This window comes from Megalops cyprinoides, chromosome 10 (assembly GCF_013368585.1).
Source record: "Megalops cyprinoides isolate fMegCyp1 chromosome 10, fMegCyp1.pri, whole genome shotgun sequence".
NCBI classification, from domain to species: Eukaryota; Metazoa; Chordata; class Actinopteri; order Elopiformes; family Megalopidae; genus Megalops; species Megalops cyprinoides.
The window spans coordinates 18883505-18898320 of record NC_050592.1 but is presented as its reverse complement, the minus strand read 5'-3'; the positions used below and the strand labels follow the sequence as shown (position 1 = coordinate 18898320).

General features: G+C 42.7%; 1 protein-coding gene across 1 annotated transcript; it reads left to right on the top strand.

The window, feature by feature from the left end:
- Window positions 1-3300: 3300 nt before the first annotated feature.
- Window positions 3301-14601, top strand: LOC118784660 (GMP reductase 1-like). Its single transcript, XM_036539018.1, has 9 exons — window positions 3301-3491; window positions 7339-7458; window positions 8198-8281; window positions 8684-8857; window positions 9149-9230; window positions 9976-10082; window positions 10664-10706; window positions 11912-12071; window positions 12675-14601. The coding sequence occupies exons 1-9, from the start codon at window positions 3405-3407 to the stop codon at window positions 12853-12855; spliced, it is 1038 nt and encodes a 345-aa protein (XP_036394911.1). The 5' UTR covers window positions 3301-3404; the 3' UTR covers window positions 12856-14601.
- Window positions 14602-14816: the final 215 nt, after the last annotated feature.

Sequence of the window (14816 nt, the reverse complement as noted above, 5' to 3'; positions counted from 1 at the left end):
GCAAGGGACATAGGCACCAATAACCATCACCAGCTGTTAAAAAAAGCCCGTTGAAGGACTTTGTGCCAGCTGGTCTGTTCATAGTGACACTGTTCAAGCTCTCAAGTCAGTGTCAATCGCTCTGTGCAGGAATCAAGGCTGCAAACGTACAGAAGCCGGACATGTCTATAGCAGGAGTGTTGGAAGGGGGAAGACTAAAGGTCACAGTACAAACTGTTCTGGAGGTAAAGCGTGCAATACATTCGTCACACACACCCAGTCACTCAGAAAGTGCATAGGTTACTGTGGCAATAGCATGAATCAGGGCTTCAACCGCTATCTACTTGTTACCGTCAATGGTTTACAAATCATCATGTCATGAGGCTGGTTCAGGTTGGGGTGTTCAGCAGGTGTGTTATGTAATGTGCAGGCCTTCAGGCTGTGGTAGAGCTTATGTAAAGCCTTGGCTGGTTTCAAAAGGTGAGTGACTGATCTGTGGCAAGGATTCTGTCTGTACAGTACAGTGCTGTCTCTCTTCCTTGTGACGTGGACATTACAGGGCAGTTACATGTGTGTAACATAGGTTGAAGGTGTGTTCCAGATGTACAGTCCCTGTCAGTCAGTATTCTCTTAGAAGAGCCTGCCTCCACCCTTAACAGAGGGAGGTGTGGGACTGCGAGGTTGGGTTACCAAATGGATGGTAGGGATCTGCTCTCATTATGAGATACTAGGAGAATATGTTCAAAAGGAAAATAAGTCAGTTTCAGCTATGAACGATTAAGTTTGATTTGGTAAACGACAAACAAAATAAAGAAGCATTCTTGTAGGGCCTCTGTAGAAATTCAGTGTATACTCCATTACTCCATAGACAACAAAGCAATATAATTATACTAATATATTTAGTGTTATTTTAGTGAATTGTGTCTGTTTAAATGAACCTCAAGACATCATTTAAACAGAGCCCCATCAATGATGTTAAAGTGTTAGACAGTAAGCTTGCGAGTTACTATGCATTTTCTTTTTTATACTTTTGTCCCTTTATGCAACCGTATTTTCTAACTGCCAACTGCATGTTAGGCTTGTCTCACTTTGACAACCTCTGCACTCGTATAGATGTGCTCAGGCAAGACTAATGCCATCCTCTGATACACTTGCACATGGCCAATAGCTATTTTTCATGGTGAAATGGGTGCTAATTGGAGGAGGGGTGCCACTCCATTGATGTCATCACAGCAACTTGCATGGCATGAGTGCTTGATGACTCACAGGGTGCCTGAGAACACTGAGACTAGGAGACCCTGACGACATACCCACCACTATCCCTGCCGGGAGCTCCCAGTCATTGCTAGCTGAACAGCAGTTGGACTAGACTTCAAAATGTGCACTCAAAAGGAGCACACTGCTGACTGCTGACAATGAAACTCTACTGTGCATTTTCACATTGTGAAATTAAGATCAGTTGCAAGAAGACAAGAGCAACCACATTAAACATTATGAAAAATCAATGTGACCACTTTTAAATGATGTCTTTTAAGGTAAATCACTATGGCATACTAGGTGTACATATTTTTGTACTCCAGGTCTCTTAAAAACTGGGATATGTTTGCAACAAATATTCAGCACAGAGCTTTCAGAATTTGAACATTTACCTATAACAGTATTACTTGCCATGGCAAAGAAGAAAACTGCTGGTTGTTTATATAACATGAATGTGATACGAAAATATAAGATGGTCATAAGTATTGAATAGAAAACGATTTACAGTCAGCTTTAGTCTTTGAACAACTAGCTGTCTGTCTTCTCTTGCAAAAAAATCGACGATTCAATAATGAGATCTTTACTAAAATGAATGGGTCAATCAGTCAATCATGTTTTACCTGACATAGAGAATTTTAGAAATTTGTGTCAGAGAGCTTTACAGAAACAAGATCCGCATACAAGCACAGACAAATGATACCAATACAGACATGATGATAAAACAAGGCTGAAATTTTCCTTTTGAAGAGCCCCCAAAGTGCAAAAGGAGACCTTTCAGACCTACTCAGGCCTATAATCTTCTGGTTAAGAGTCCAGTTCTCTGACCACTAATCTACAGTGCCACCTACAAAGGTTTCAGTGCAAGTAGAGTGCTTCAGGGAGAGTTTATCCTTTTTCAGCTGAAGAAAGGAACTGAGCCATCATAATACAAATGCCACAAAAACATTACATTTGTGCAACAGTGTGTGCTTCCTCAAACCTGAATCTTTACCTTTGTTAAGTGTTCTTATCCATTATGAAGTTATGTGATAATAAGGTGAGAATTTAAAAGTGACTGGGGGATTGTAAAAAGCTGGTTTTTCAGTCATACTGAGTGGTTTGGGTGGTTATTCTTTTCTGCCATCTTGTGGTCAAATGTGGTATGCTAATGTAAAGAATTTATCCTTTCCTTTAGGTCTATTGAAACAACAGTCTGGAGGGGTTTTAATGGGTGTTAGCAGAGGATTTCATTTGTTATATAAAAAACAGGTATCATTATCTTTGTTGTTATTGCATTATGCACAATACCCAACTTGTGAATTTCAGCAATGGGCCACATGCTTGGACACACAAGCACAGGCAGACATGAATAAAGCAATACATACATGTGATCTATTTGTACATATGTGTCATACTTTTACACTTCACCAAAGGAGAGGGAACTAGTGAAATGCTGTATGTGTGTGTGTGTGTGTGTGTGTGTGTGTGTGTGTGTGTGTATCTGTAGGTGTCCCTTACTGTGTGTCTCCTTATGCTCTGTAAATAAAAGTAGATGCGTCATGCTCTCCCTCTCTCCCTTTCTCACCCCCCCTTTCCCCCTCCCTCTCTCTTTCTCTCTCTCTCTCTCCCCCCCTCCCTCTCGCTCTCTGCAGGGTATTGATTTCAGCAGGTTCCGCTTGGTGAAGCCGCTCCTTGGCCGGACTGTTCCTGCAGATGTGCTGCGCTGTACTGCGGCTCTGGGATCACGGACACACAGGAGCTGCGGCTCTGGGATCACGGACACACAGGAGCTGCTGCTCTGGGATCACGGACACACAGGAGCTGCGGCTCTGGGATCACGGACACACAGGAGCTGCTGCTCTGGGATCACGGACACACAGGAGCTGCTGCTCTGGGATCACGGACACACAGGAGCTGCGGCTCTGGGATCACGGACACACAGGAGCTGCGGCTCTGGGATCACGGACACACAGGAGCTGCTGCCGCGCTGCCCCATGCTGCGAACGGGACAGAAGGAGAGCTAGAGCCCGTCCCACCCGGTGAAGACATGGGGGCTCGGTTTGGGGTGCCCACCTGCCCCTGCGCCCGCTAAATCCCTCCGCTTGCAGCCGGGTTCCAACTCGGATTCGGTGGCGGCGTCCATCGTTGCCAGGCTCCGCAGGACTGCCCAGTGCCTCAGGTATGCCATAATGCCGAGGGTGGACGTGGACCTCAAGCTGGACTTTAAAGACGTCCTGGTCCGGCCAAAGAGGAGCAGCCTGCAGAGCAGAGCAGAGGTAAGGCATCTCCGTCTCCTCAGCACAACTCAGACCTGCCTTTAACTATCATTACTGTCATTATCAGTCCTTTACCTGGCAGATGCAAATGACAGTGCAGTACAAATAGCATATAAGCAAGTGTACATGAAAGAGTACAATGTAATGCAAAGATTGCAGCTACCAAAATGGCAACAAGGAGGCACCTTATCCAATTAAAGCCAAAATTCCTAATCATTATAGTCATAATTAGTCAGTTTAACCAGAATATCTTGCAACCCTCCTCCCAGTTACAGTAACTCATATAATATTCTAAGAAAATGAGTGTGTCAGCTCCAAGAGACGGGAGTTGTGCAGTCCTTCAGATGGCTACGCTGTGTGGGACAGGAAGATAGGGATTATGCTGCATTATCCCCAACCAGCACGCTTCCTCTGGGCTTGTGACTTATATGTGTGTAAATGTAGACGGCCCTCTCAGGGTCAAGAGCTGCATTTTCACTCACCCGCCTTAGCTGTAGGTATACTATCAGAGACCATAGCAAATTTCCCCAGGCAAAAAGCGCATCCTCCCGCCACATATGCAATGGCAGGTTCAGTGGGAGCCCAGGTGAATACAGCCAAGTAGGTGTGTTCATCCAGTAAAATATCATAGCTAAAATGTGTTCAGTAATGCTACCTTCACACTCGGTAGCATAGTCTTATTCATATATCATTGATAATTCACACTATAGAATAAACATTTTACCTCCCATTCTTTAGAATACATGCACATTTAGTCAGTATCACTTGGAACTTTTTTGGATGTCTCTACAAAACAGGAAATGTTAGCAAGCAAATGCATTATTTGGAGGAGGAGCATCTCTCCTTCACTGCAATGAAATGTAAGATTAAAACAGTCAACTGTGAAGAGGGGGTCTGAAGCACTTGTGCAGCAGGAGGGATCAGATCAGTTAAAATGCAATCCGTCATATTGGGTGACATTAGGAAGTGGAACCCACGCAGTTGAGGCACGTCAGTTAAAAGACAGTAAGCCAGGTTTTGAGCTTGTTCAGAGAGTTCTGTCGCAGATCATAGTGTCCAGCTGGTGGTGGAATGGACAGGATGTCCCTGTGACCAGCTACAAGTGGAAGGCCCAGGTTAAACGACCGAGGACAGGCATTCAGAGGAAGGGTGTAAACACAGGGGTGTACAGAGCTCTGTTATGATACACAAAGCATAGTCTGCAGTGCAGCTCTCTCCTGCAGTCTGATACAGGTGCTGCTCACTGAAGTCAACCAGGGGAGATGGCCTCATTCTGGACTTCCACCCTGGGCCTTAGAGCCACATCCTTGTGTTCTAACTCCCCTTGTGCAGTGGACCCAATGTTCTGTCTGCTGTGTCCTACATTGAAAGTTTCAGGCCGAGTGAACTCGTTGCACCTGGTCGCCTGCATAGCGAATGCATATTACATCCAAGTGAAAAAGCAACTGTTTCAATCCAATCACTGAGTGCTGTCCAAGCCACATAGTTGTTCATGCAAACAAAGCAGACATCACCGCTTTTCACAAACAAAAGAGTCCCTCTCCTGATGACCATTAATATTCAATATATTCACTTTAAGAGAGCTATTTAGTACATATAAGATAACAATATTAATAGTGTTTATTGGCCGTATTGTTTTAAAGACTACTTCATGGTTCAAATGGGTAAGTAAACCCAGAGATGTGGAACGAGAGTAGTGGTGTGTGGCCACTCCCTGTTCTCCCAATGCGGCATGATGACATCACAGAGTAATCATGCCATGTCTTGGTCTGCTGATTTTAATGGCTCCGCTCCCCCTGCCATGTGCAGTTCCGCTGCAGAGCCTGGATGATAAACAGGCAAGTCTCTCTGAAAGGGAACTGCAGATGATATCATTTGATGGGTCAGCTTGCTTTCCAGGCCATCGATCCATGTTAAACACGAGCCAAGAAGGCACAGAAGTCCCTATCCAGCAATGCTCAGTTTATAACTGCAGCAAAAATATTAAATTTCTCCCCCCCCATTTTGGTAAATGATCTCAGAGCAGATGATCTTCTGTGTAAAGTGACCCAGCCCAAACAAAATCCTTTTCAAAGAAAAGGACAGTCAGTCCCTTAGTCTCACGCCTTCATTTCACCACGAGCTGACCTCTAAGGTGGGCATTATCGTCTGTTTCAGTGGAATCCATCAGTGTAAATCATTGCCGCTGTCAGTGCTGGAGGAAAGAGGCAGTGTTGCAGAGGAGCACCAGATGCAGGTTTCTTACAGGGATGTCAGGCAGAATGAAGAACATGAAATTCTCTCCGCAAAGAGATGCGACGGTGGTGCGAACATTCAGCAAAATGAAAACATTCCGATGAGATTCCTTTATTGCTCTGAGACAAGTGCTCTTTTACTCACATAGTAGGGCAGATTGAAGCTGGTCTGTTGAAATGAGAAGTCACACATTATAAAAAAAAAGTATAATGCCATTCTCAAAGTGGCATTTACTCTTTCTGGGAAATATGTCTCATTTCCCCCTCAAGAATTATATGTTATGAAATATTTTTTTCTTTTTGCCCAAAATCAACATTTATGGCCATACTCTCTCACATAGTGTGCATACTCTCTGCAGCAGCAATGGCTGTCCCAAGATTATCTGCACTCTCCAGGCTCTAACAATGGGCCTTGCCAGCATGACCCAGCAACAGGGATTAAGATGAGCCTAATGAGCTGAACTTTAGTGCTTGGGGTTGAATCCCAAGAGGGAGCGGTGGATGCACCTTTGTGAAAGGTAGTTCACATGAATGGCTTCAGCATCCAACTGTATAAACTCACAACACATAAAATGTGATCTAAATCACTCTGAATGTGAGATGCTATATCAATGTAACATACTTGTGTATGCAATGCTGTGCCCATGTGTGATGTAGTCACACTTTGTTGTAAGATTCAGATTAGAGCGCTGCCAGATCTGATTTCTGTCCTGAATGGTGTCTCATATTACAGCTTCAATTTCACCTGCATTTCTGAATGATTCAGTGAGCCTTTAGAATAATGATCCCTGCCTTGAAACTTTCATGATCAAAACAGAACAACTTGTTCAGAGAGATTGCTACTGTTACCCGTTTCCAAGTAATAAACACAGAGAAAATTATTTCTTGGTATAATCTGAAACAAGAAGAGTTTGACAAAAGATAAACTGAACATGTATTCTAAAGTGCATCCAGTAAGTGAGGACTTAATTATGCTAACTGTGCTTTCACAAATGTCGTAAAATACTTTTAATGCACCAACACGATAAAGAAAGGTTAGGTGCTTGATGTTGTTATTTTCCTGATACAATTCTATACTACATGACAAATGACTGGGCATTAAAGGTAGCTGTTACTCTTTTAGTAACCATATGTTACATTGGGTAGTATCTGTTCTGACACTAAGTTTTGTAAATGAATAAATGAATATAAATCATGATGACTTAGTAACAATAATTTGAAATTTGACCTTTCCTCACATTGCAATTCTATGACACTTCTCTGCTCTGTAAATTACATTGTATAAGTAGCAACAAATAGTGGACAAATTGACTCTCCTCTGTTCATTCATGGACCTGAAGCTAATGGGGACCCCTCACAGCTTAACATTAGGGACAGTTGGGAGGGCTGTGTCCTCAAGAGAGGAGAGGTCCCCTTCAGAGTGTCAGGTCTAGCCTGTGAAGTAAAAAGGTGAAGGGGGAAAAAGTCATATATCACAAATGAAATTAATGCTTTGAATAAGAGAGATACCAGCTCTTCCTTTTTAACCTTGCTTTGTCTTATATTGTTATGTGGATCAATGGTCTCACAGTAGGATGTTCCCTAAATCCAGTCACCTGACCTGTTCTACACAGGTAGACCTGCAAAGAACCTTCACGTTCCGCAACTCCAGGCAGACCTACCGTGGAATCCCCATCATTGCTGCAAACATGGACACCACTGGTACTTTCGAAATCGCTCAGGCCCTGAGCAGGGTGAGTACTGTCTCCTGTTCGCCTGACTGAAGGGGCCAGTGATTACAGTCAAACACACTGGGCAAACACATAGCAGACATGCACACATAGCAATGACTGTCTCAGGGGGTTTCATCTTGGGCTTGAACCGCTAGGCTACTAGAATGCTAATAAAACTGGCTGTCTGTAGTCTCACAGAGCTCAGTGGTCCAGTCTAAACCAATGGATAAAACCCTCTGCTGAAGTTTTTGCCATTGGATATCATGTTCAAAGCTGACAGTAAAAATTTCAGTTTTTCTTTCTGCCTTGGGGTTGGTTAATAGCTTTTACTTTTTCAAAATCCTGGGTCTTGTTCCTTGTCCCACAACACATGCACACGTAACATGTGTTGTGGCTCAACTTAACATGCAGTGTTTACCAATGAAAATTTTTGAAATAATCTCAACTAGTATAATGAGTAAAAATGATGTGAAAAGACTTACTCATTGAAAATGTAATGGTTTCGTGTAAACCACTCCCTCATGTAGTTTTTTCTAGCAACTGCTGTAATAAATGGGTGAACTGTGGGATTTCATATGAAATGCCTGTGAAATTGTAACTGTAAACTTCTCTAGCTTCAATTAAGCCAGTCACATCATTAAAATTAAACTTGATTCTGAACATCAGAGGTTTGAATGGTTGGGACACTACTGAGACAGAAGCAGTTGAAGCTAGTAGATCACAGAACCGTCATCCCTCTCTGTCCTAATTTTTGTACCAGCACACATTGTTCACAGCCATTCAGAAGCATTACTCAGTGGAGGAGTGGAAAGCCTTTGCAGCCAAGAGTCCAGAGTGTCTGGAGGTGAGTCATCATAACCAATCTGACCCCTCTGAGAGGAAAACTACCTGTTCTCAGTAAAGCAGTCAGAGACAGGGGTTTTCATGTGGTATGTATGTCATGGTCAATACATAGGGTGGGAGTGTGTTTGACTGCTGTCAATATCTTGCACAATGTAAGTGCGTGATGTTTGGTCACTTAGTAAAAACTATATCCGTCTGGGTATGTGTGCAGGCAGTATAAGTCCTTACGCTTAGTGAATTGTGTCACTAAGTTCAGGTACCCTTGTACACGGTCAATATGTGTCTTTGTAGTTAAAAAACAGTTTTGTAGTTTTGTAGTTAATACTATTCCACATATGTGTCTATACAGTAAATAATTTCCATTCATTTACAGTCATATTGTCTTGTGATCACATTTCCCCAGTACGTAGCAGCCAGCTCAGGAAGTGGTCAGACAGACCTGGAGAGGCTATGTAGCATTCTGGCCGTTGTTCCAGAGGTCAGGTACATCTGCCTGGACGTGGCTAACGGCTACTCGGAGCACTTTGTGGAGTTTGTTAAGACTGTCCGGGGCAAGTTCCCTGAGCACACCATCATGGTGAGGTCATGGGCTCTCATTTAATACTCAGAATGCTTTCAAAATCCTTTCTATCATATATGTCTAACAGCATTTGCATCTAAATAAAGGACAGAAGCAGATATAAGGGGATATTTTCTCCTAATACCAAGGCTTACTGTGCAAAACTTCAGTTTAATTTACTTTATAAATATCATCCATTTATACAGCTGGATATTATGTAACAGAAGTTCAGGTAAAGTACTTTGCTCAAAATTACACCATCACTGTCTCACCCCAATCCCATGATGCTCTTATGACGCTGTGTGACAGGCAGGCAATGTGGTGACAGGGGAAATGGTGGAGGAACTGATCCTCTCTGGGGCTGACATCGTCAAGGTGGGCATTGGACCAGGTGAGTGCACCACTCTCTATATTCTGTTGTATGCTCATTCTGCTCTTTAAGCATTGGTCCTAGACCAATATTCTCTCTCTAACCCAAAATGGTTGCTGTTGGGATTAGCAGTGGATAAACTGATCCTGATCTGTTGTCATGAGCAGAATACTGTAGGAGCACATATTCTCTGAGATGATACATCTTTATGGACAACCTTACTATTTGTCTGTCTAAAACCTACCCACATATTACTTCTTTTTAAGCAAATAAATCCTTCAGTCATTATTAGCTGTAATGTTTAATGTAATGACAAATATTAAAGGGAAAACTGTTCTCTTAAAAATAATCTATATAATAATCATAGTCATATAATCATATAATAATCTATATAATCTATATCGAAGTCTATATAAGAGTTGAAGTTAAGTTTCTGAAAATTGACTCTGCTGGAAGTACCAAGCACATACCAAGAAAACCTGCACCAAGCTGACTTTTAAATGACTGGTGCCGAAGGAACTTTTCTGCTGGGTTTCATTGTCTTGTAGAACAACATCACGTGCCATTTAAACATGAGTCTGTTGATGGAGTTTTTATCCCCAGAGTCTCATTGTGAAATGAAAATGCAGTATGTGTTGGGAGTTTCACATTGCCAAGCTGGGATGATGCAATGTCATCGCAGAGACATAACGTAACTGGATGTTATAAAGCGCATTGATGACACAAAGCACAGAATGTTTGTACGAATACAACGTGTCATCTGCAGGCTCTGTGTGTACCACACGTATCAAGACCGGGGTGGGGTACCCTCAGCTCAGTGCTGTCATGGAGTGCGCTGACTCTGCCCATGGACTCAAAGGTCACATCATCTCGGTGAGTCCCCTCATGACCCCCCCCGTCACTGAGGTCACAGCCAGGAGCTCTAAACAGGATTTAATAAATAACACAGAGTAACTCCATAGAGTGCATGAACACATGGCAAATACTTTTCATAATGTAAGATGCATGGAGATCACTAATGGCCCTCCAGAGGGCAGCGATGACTTCTCAGAGGTCTCTGGGTTTACTTCTTAATGATTGATTTGTTTAGCAGAGTCACTGGATTGCACGTGGCTCACGAAGCCAATGCACTATGTAGCCTGTTTATACAGCTGAATTTTACACTGGCGCAGCTGTGGAAAAGTATCTTCCCCAAGAGTTCAAACAGCACTTTCTCACCTTGAATTCAAACCCACAAACCTCAGGCCCAGGGACTAGTATTAGCTGGACTAATTACCTGCACACACTCAAAAAGCAAACATTTATACTTGCATTTTCAAAACATATTGAGCGGTGCTTTTGTGGTCCTGCTCAGTCAAGTTGCATTTATTCAAACTGACCGCAGAGTGTTGTCTCTGACAGTCTAATGACCAGAGAACAGTTGGGGTTTACTCACGGTCTGTTTGCTCCACCAGGACGGAGGATGCAACTGCCCGGGGGATGTGGCTAAAGCGTTCGGTAAGCACAGTGTTTCTGTCTGACCATTAATGCCCCTCTGTGTTCAGGTCAAACGTCCAGGTCAAAGTCTGTTTCCACACTAAGGTCATTCAGACAAGATGCGTCAGAGGTGGTTTTTTTTCATACTCTTTTTCAGACTCTAAGATTGAACTGTGGTTGTTAAACCATCCTAAAGAGGAGGGCTGAGAAAATAATATTATTATATAACAACATCATAGCATAGCAAATGTCCTTACGCATTCCATCTGCTGTATTTCATTGTACATCATAACTCATTAAGTTCAATAAATTTACTGAAGCAATTCAGTGAAATGCTTACAAAGGACTTTCTGTCTGCAAGTCTAGTTCTGCAGCCAAAATGCTACACTACTACTCTATTTGACCATAGACTGTCAATCTCAGATTTCTGAGTTTAGAAGTTGGTACCAGGATATATTACTTCTGTGAAACTTCAGATTGTAGGCTGCCCTCTTTAGGTCTTAAGTCTTTCTTCCAATACCTGACAGCCACTTTGGGAAATGGGAGCATAGACTGTGATTGGAGCGTATGCCCCCCATCTCCAAGAGGTTGTGTGGTCAATCTTACAGTTGAATTCTACTAAATTGCTGGTCACTTTGCATTGAGTAGATGAGAAGTGAAGGCCATACAACCAAATGGCACTCTATCCACAGAAACTCTGAGCTGCCCAGCCAGGATGCGCCTTGTTTATTTACATCTAAGCCAGGCTGGGTGGGCAGCATAACTTTGACGAACGGCAAACAACATATTGATCCAGCAAGTGGAAACCTGTGAAGGATGCGACAGCTTCTTACTGCCCGCTGTGTTGCTATGGTTACCAGGTACAGATTGATGCCGCAGTGCCATCTGTGTGGGTGGAGCACGATCACAGATAGGCTGGCAGCACCAATAATGTGGGCGGGGGTACAGCCTCGGCTGGAGGTTTGATTAATTCGCGAGAAAGGAGTGTAATTATTTTGACTGGCAGCAGGATTGAAATTAGGCTTGGCTCGTGTGAACAGCTTAGCCACTCATTAAAGTGCATATGACACAAGACAACATTTACAAATTCAATTATCCACAGCGTCGGTCAGTTTCTTTCATTTCTTCATAGATAGAGAAGGTACAGTATCTAAATTTGGATTCACTGCATTTAGCCCCCCCCCCCCTCCAATCACCTCTCCTTCTCGGCTTGTGAATGTCTGCAGGGGCAGGAGCAGATTTTGTGATGCTAGGGGGCATGCTGGCGGGGCATGACCAGTGCGCTGGTGACATCATCGAGAGAAATGGGGCGAAGGTGAAGCTGTTTTACGGGATGAGTTCTGACACGGCGATGAAGAAATATGTGGGAGGAGTGGCAGAGTACAGGTGAGGAAGAGTCCTACGGTCCTACCAACAGAAGCACTCAGTTCCCACTTACATCTGTGCGTGTACAAATGTATTTGAGCTATGACTAAGACAATATAACAGCAAAGTACATTTTTCCTTGTGTATTGCACTATGAACCATTGTACATCCTTATATTTCAGAAATGTAGATTTTGTTCCTATTTTAAATTTGTTTTGGTATTTTCTCACTCTAGAGATTAATTGTAAAAAAAAACTAGAAACTAAATTTTCTTGGCAAAATATAACTTAAATTGTAAATACTAACCTGCTTAGCTCTGTCACCATGTAGAACACACTTTATCAATCTGACACTCCTTCAAGGAGCTTTGTTGGATTGTATAGGTCTATAAAGGAAAGTGTTTGGCATTGACTGTATGAATCTGACTGTCCAGTGGCATGTCACTCACCTGACAGGCAGATAGTATCAACATTTCTCATTCCTTACTATGACACATCGAAGGGAAGCACCTACAGCTGTTGTACGATAGTAGTCTGTCGATCCCCATATGCCAGGAGGAACGAATGACGTCTTCAGGTGTGATGTGGTTCAGTCCTTCATTGCAGTGTACTTCTCTTCCAACAGGGCCTCTGAAGGCAGAACAGTGGAGGTGCCCTATAAGGGTGATGTGGAAGATACCATTCTAGACATTCTGGGGGGTTTGCGGTCCACCTGCACCTATGTGGGGGCAGCTGAACTGAAGGAGCTGAGTCGCCGGACCACGTTCATCCGAGTCACACAGCAATCCAGCAGTATGTTCACCTAAAACACAGACAGACAGAAACACACAAATGCGCAAATACACATACCTACACACATTCACACTAATGCACTTTCATTCGAGTAAGGCAGCAGTCCTGGAATATGTTCTCCTAAAACACGCAGACACACGAGCAGAAACACACATACACAAACAATCAAACAAAACAGAGTTTCATCAGCATTGGTTGGGGGTCTGACAACCTGTTGACCTAATTGTGCTGCGCACATGCATGCACACTCCCACACCTTCACGTTTATACAGCAATCCAGCACATTGAGCTCACTGACAGACAGACAGGCGGACAGATATGTGCACCTTCCTCAGGATTACACAACAGTTTAGAATCAAGTTCCTGTAATTAAACATACATATACATACAGGCACAAAGGCACACACACGTACACATGCATGTTTGCATGCACACACACACACACACACACACACACCACACCCTCCTTTCTATCCACTGCAGGGGGCTTTTCCCAGGCTTCAGGTGTGTACAGACCTTTTAACAGGTGGACACATATGGACAGTTCACATTTCAGTGACACAGATTTCTCAACCAGTTTTTTCCACAGACCTTGTGGGAGGAGTCATATATCCCCCATTTGACCTCTGCGCATCAGTGAAAAACAAGCCCCTCTTTTTTATGCAAGTCTACTGTTGCTACTTCTAAGCCATACATTGATAATACAAACACATTTCCTTCTCTCAGGACTTCCATTAACTGTGACTTTGAGCTCACTTGCTTTATTACAACCTACAAGCTTGACTCAGCCTTCTTAAAAGCTAAACTGATTAAAAAGGCATGTACAAGATTGTGGGCAGCTCTTCATCGGGATACCAAACAGATTAAAAAAAAACAGCTTTATTTTGATGAACTGAATGCATGATGCAAGATATGCCCAGACATGATCATACTATGGTGCTTTCACTAACCTCGCTCACAGACGTATGTCAGACCTGCCTCGGTACATACAGGTAGCCTTACTGTACAGCTGGAAAATCATTGCTGTTGATGCCATCCTCTTTCCACCTTCCCCTTCACTGAAGATGGCCAGCGGTTGAGAGTTGAAGACCATTTTTATTTATATTAATATTATGAATGTATTTGTCAGATGCTCTTTATGCAAGGATGAGTTTAAGGCTAATACAGTATGATAGACAAAATATGTCTTAGAAGAAAAGAGAACAACAGCAATTTAGATTGCCTGAATTACATAAAATAGCATTTAAAAAGAAATATTGTGTGAGAACTAAGCTAACCATAAGCATAGGGGATATTGTGTTAACTCATTTTTCAAAACAATCATCTGCATGTGAACCTACATTGCATATAAAAATTGGCAAACTAGCAAAACTGAACATGTGGGGGTTATTGATGAAGGAATTTCATAGGGGGAAAAAAGTGGATGGTGCTGTGTGAAAAAGGGCCTTTTGAGTTGAGGTAGGAAGAACCAGCTTTATGATAATGGCATGGCAGGCAACAGAGCTCAGCTCACAAAGGGGCCATTCCTATTGCAGCTTTGAGTGAGGTCATTCTATTCATTAATACAGCTGGATAGGACATAAACTATCCAGCTGTATTAATGAATAATACTGTATGCGAAAATGTAACATCATATAATTCATGTAATGTGTGCTAGCTAGTTCAAAATTTCTCTGTAGGAATGAATGACAGACATTTTTATTTTTTATTTTTCAGTATCATATATGCAGTGTGTACGATGTGTTGCTCTGTGTATGCTGCTATCATGGCCATTCAGACTGATCTTCATTAGAACTTAAAGGGTTAACAGCTCTCTTTATTCTGTGGGTGGGTTCCTGTACTGAACGTGGCATCTTTAGCAGAGTCTGAGGACAATAACAATGTGAATGTTTGTCTGGAACAGTAATGACAAAGAAATAAAGTGTTGAAAACAGCAATGTGCTGTTATGCTTAAGGAACTGGGCTTACAACCACT

What these genes read in the sequence shown, in the direction of transcription:
- LOC118784660 (XM_036539018.1), top strand. Translation starts at nt 3,405, where the DNA reads ATGCCGAGGGTGGACGTGGACCTCAAGCTGGACTTTAAAGACGTCCTG. An exon ending in TCCCTGAGCACACCATCATG is followed by an intron (nt 8,858 to 9,148) that starts GTGAGGTCATGG and finishes GCTGTGTGACAG; the next exon opens with GCAGGCAATGTGGTGACAGG. An exon ending in GGATGTGGCTAAAGCGTTCG is followed by an intron (nt 10,707 to 11,911) that starts GTAAGCACAGTG and finishes GAATGTCTGCAG; the next exon opens with GGGCAGGAGCAGATTTTGTG.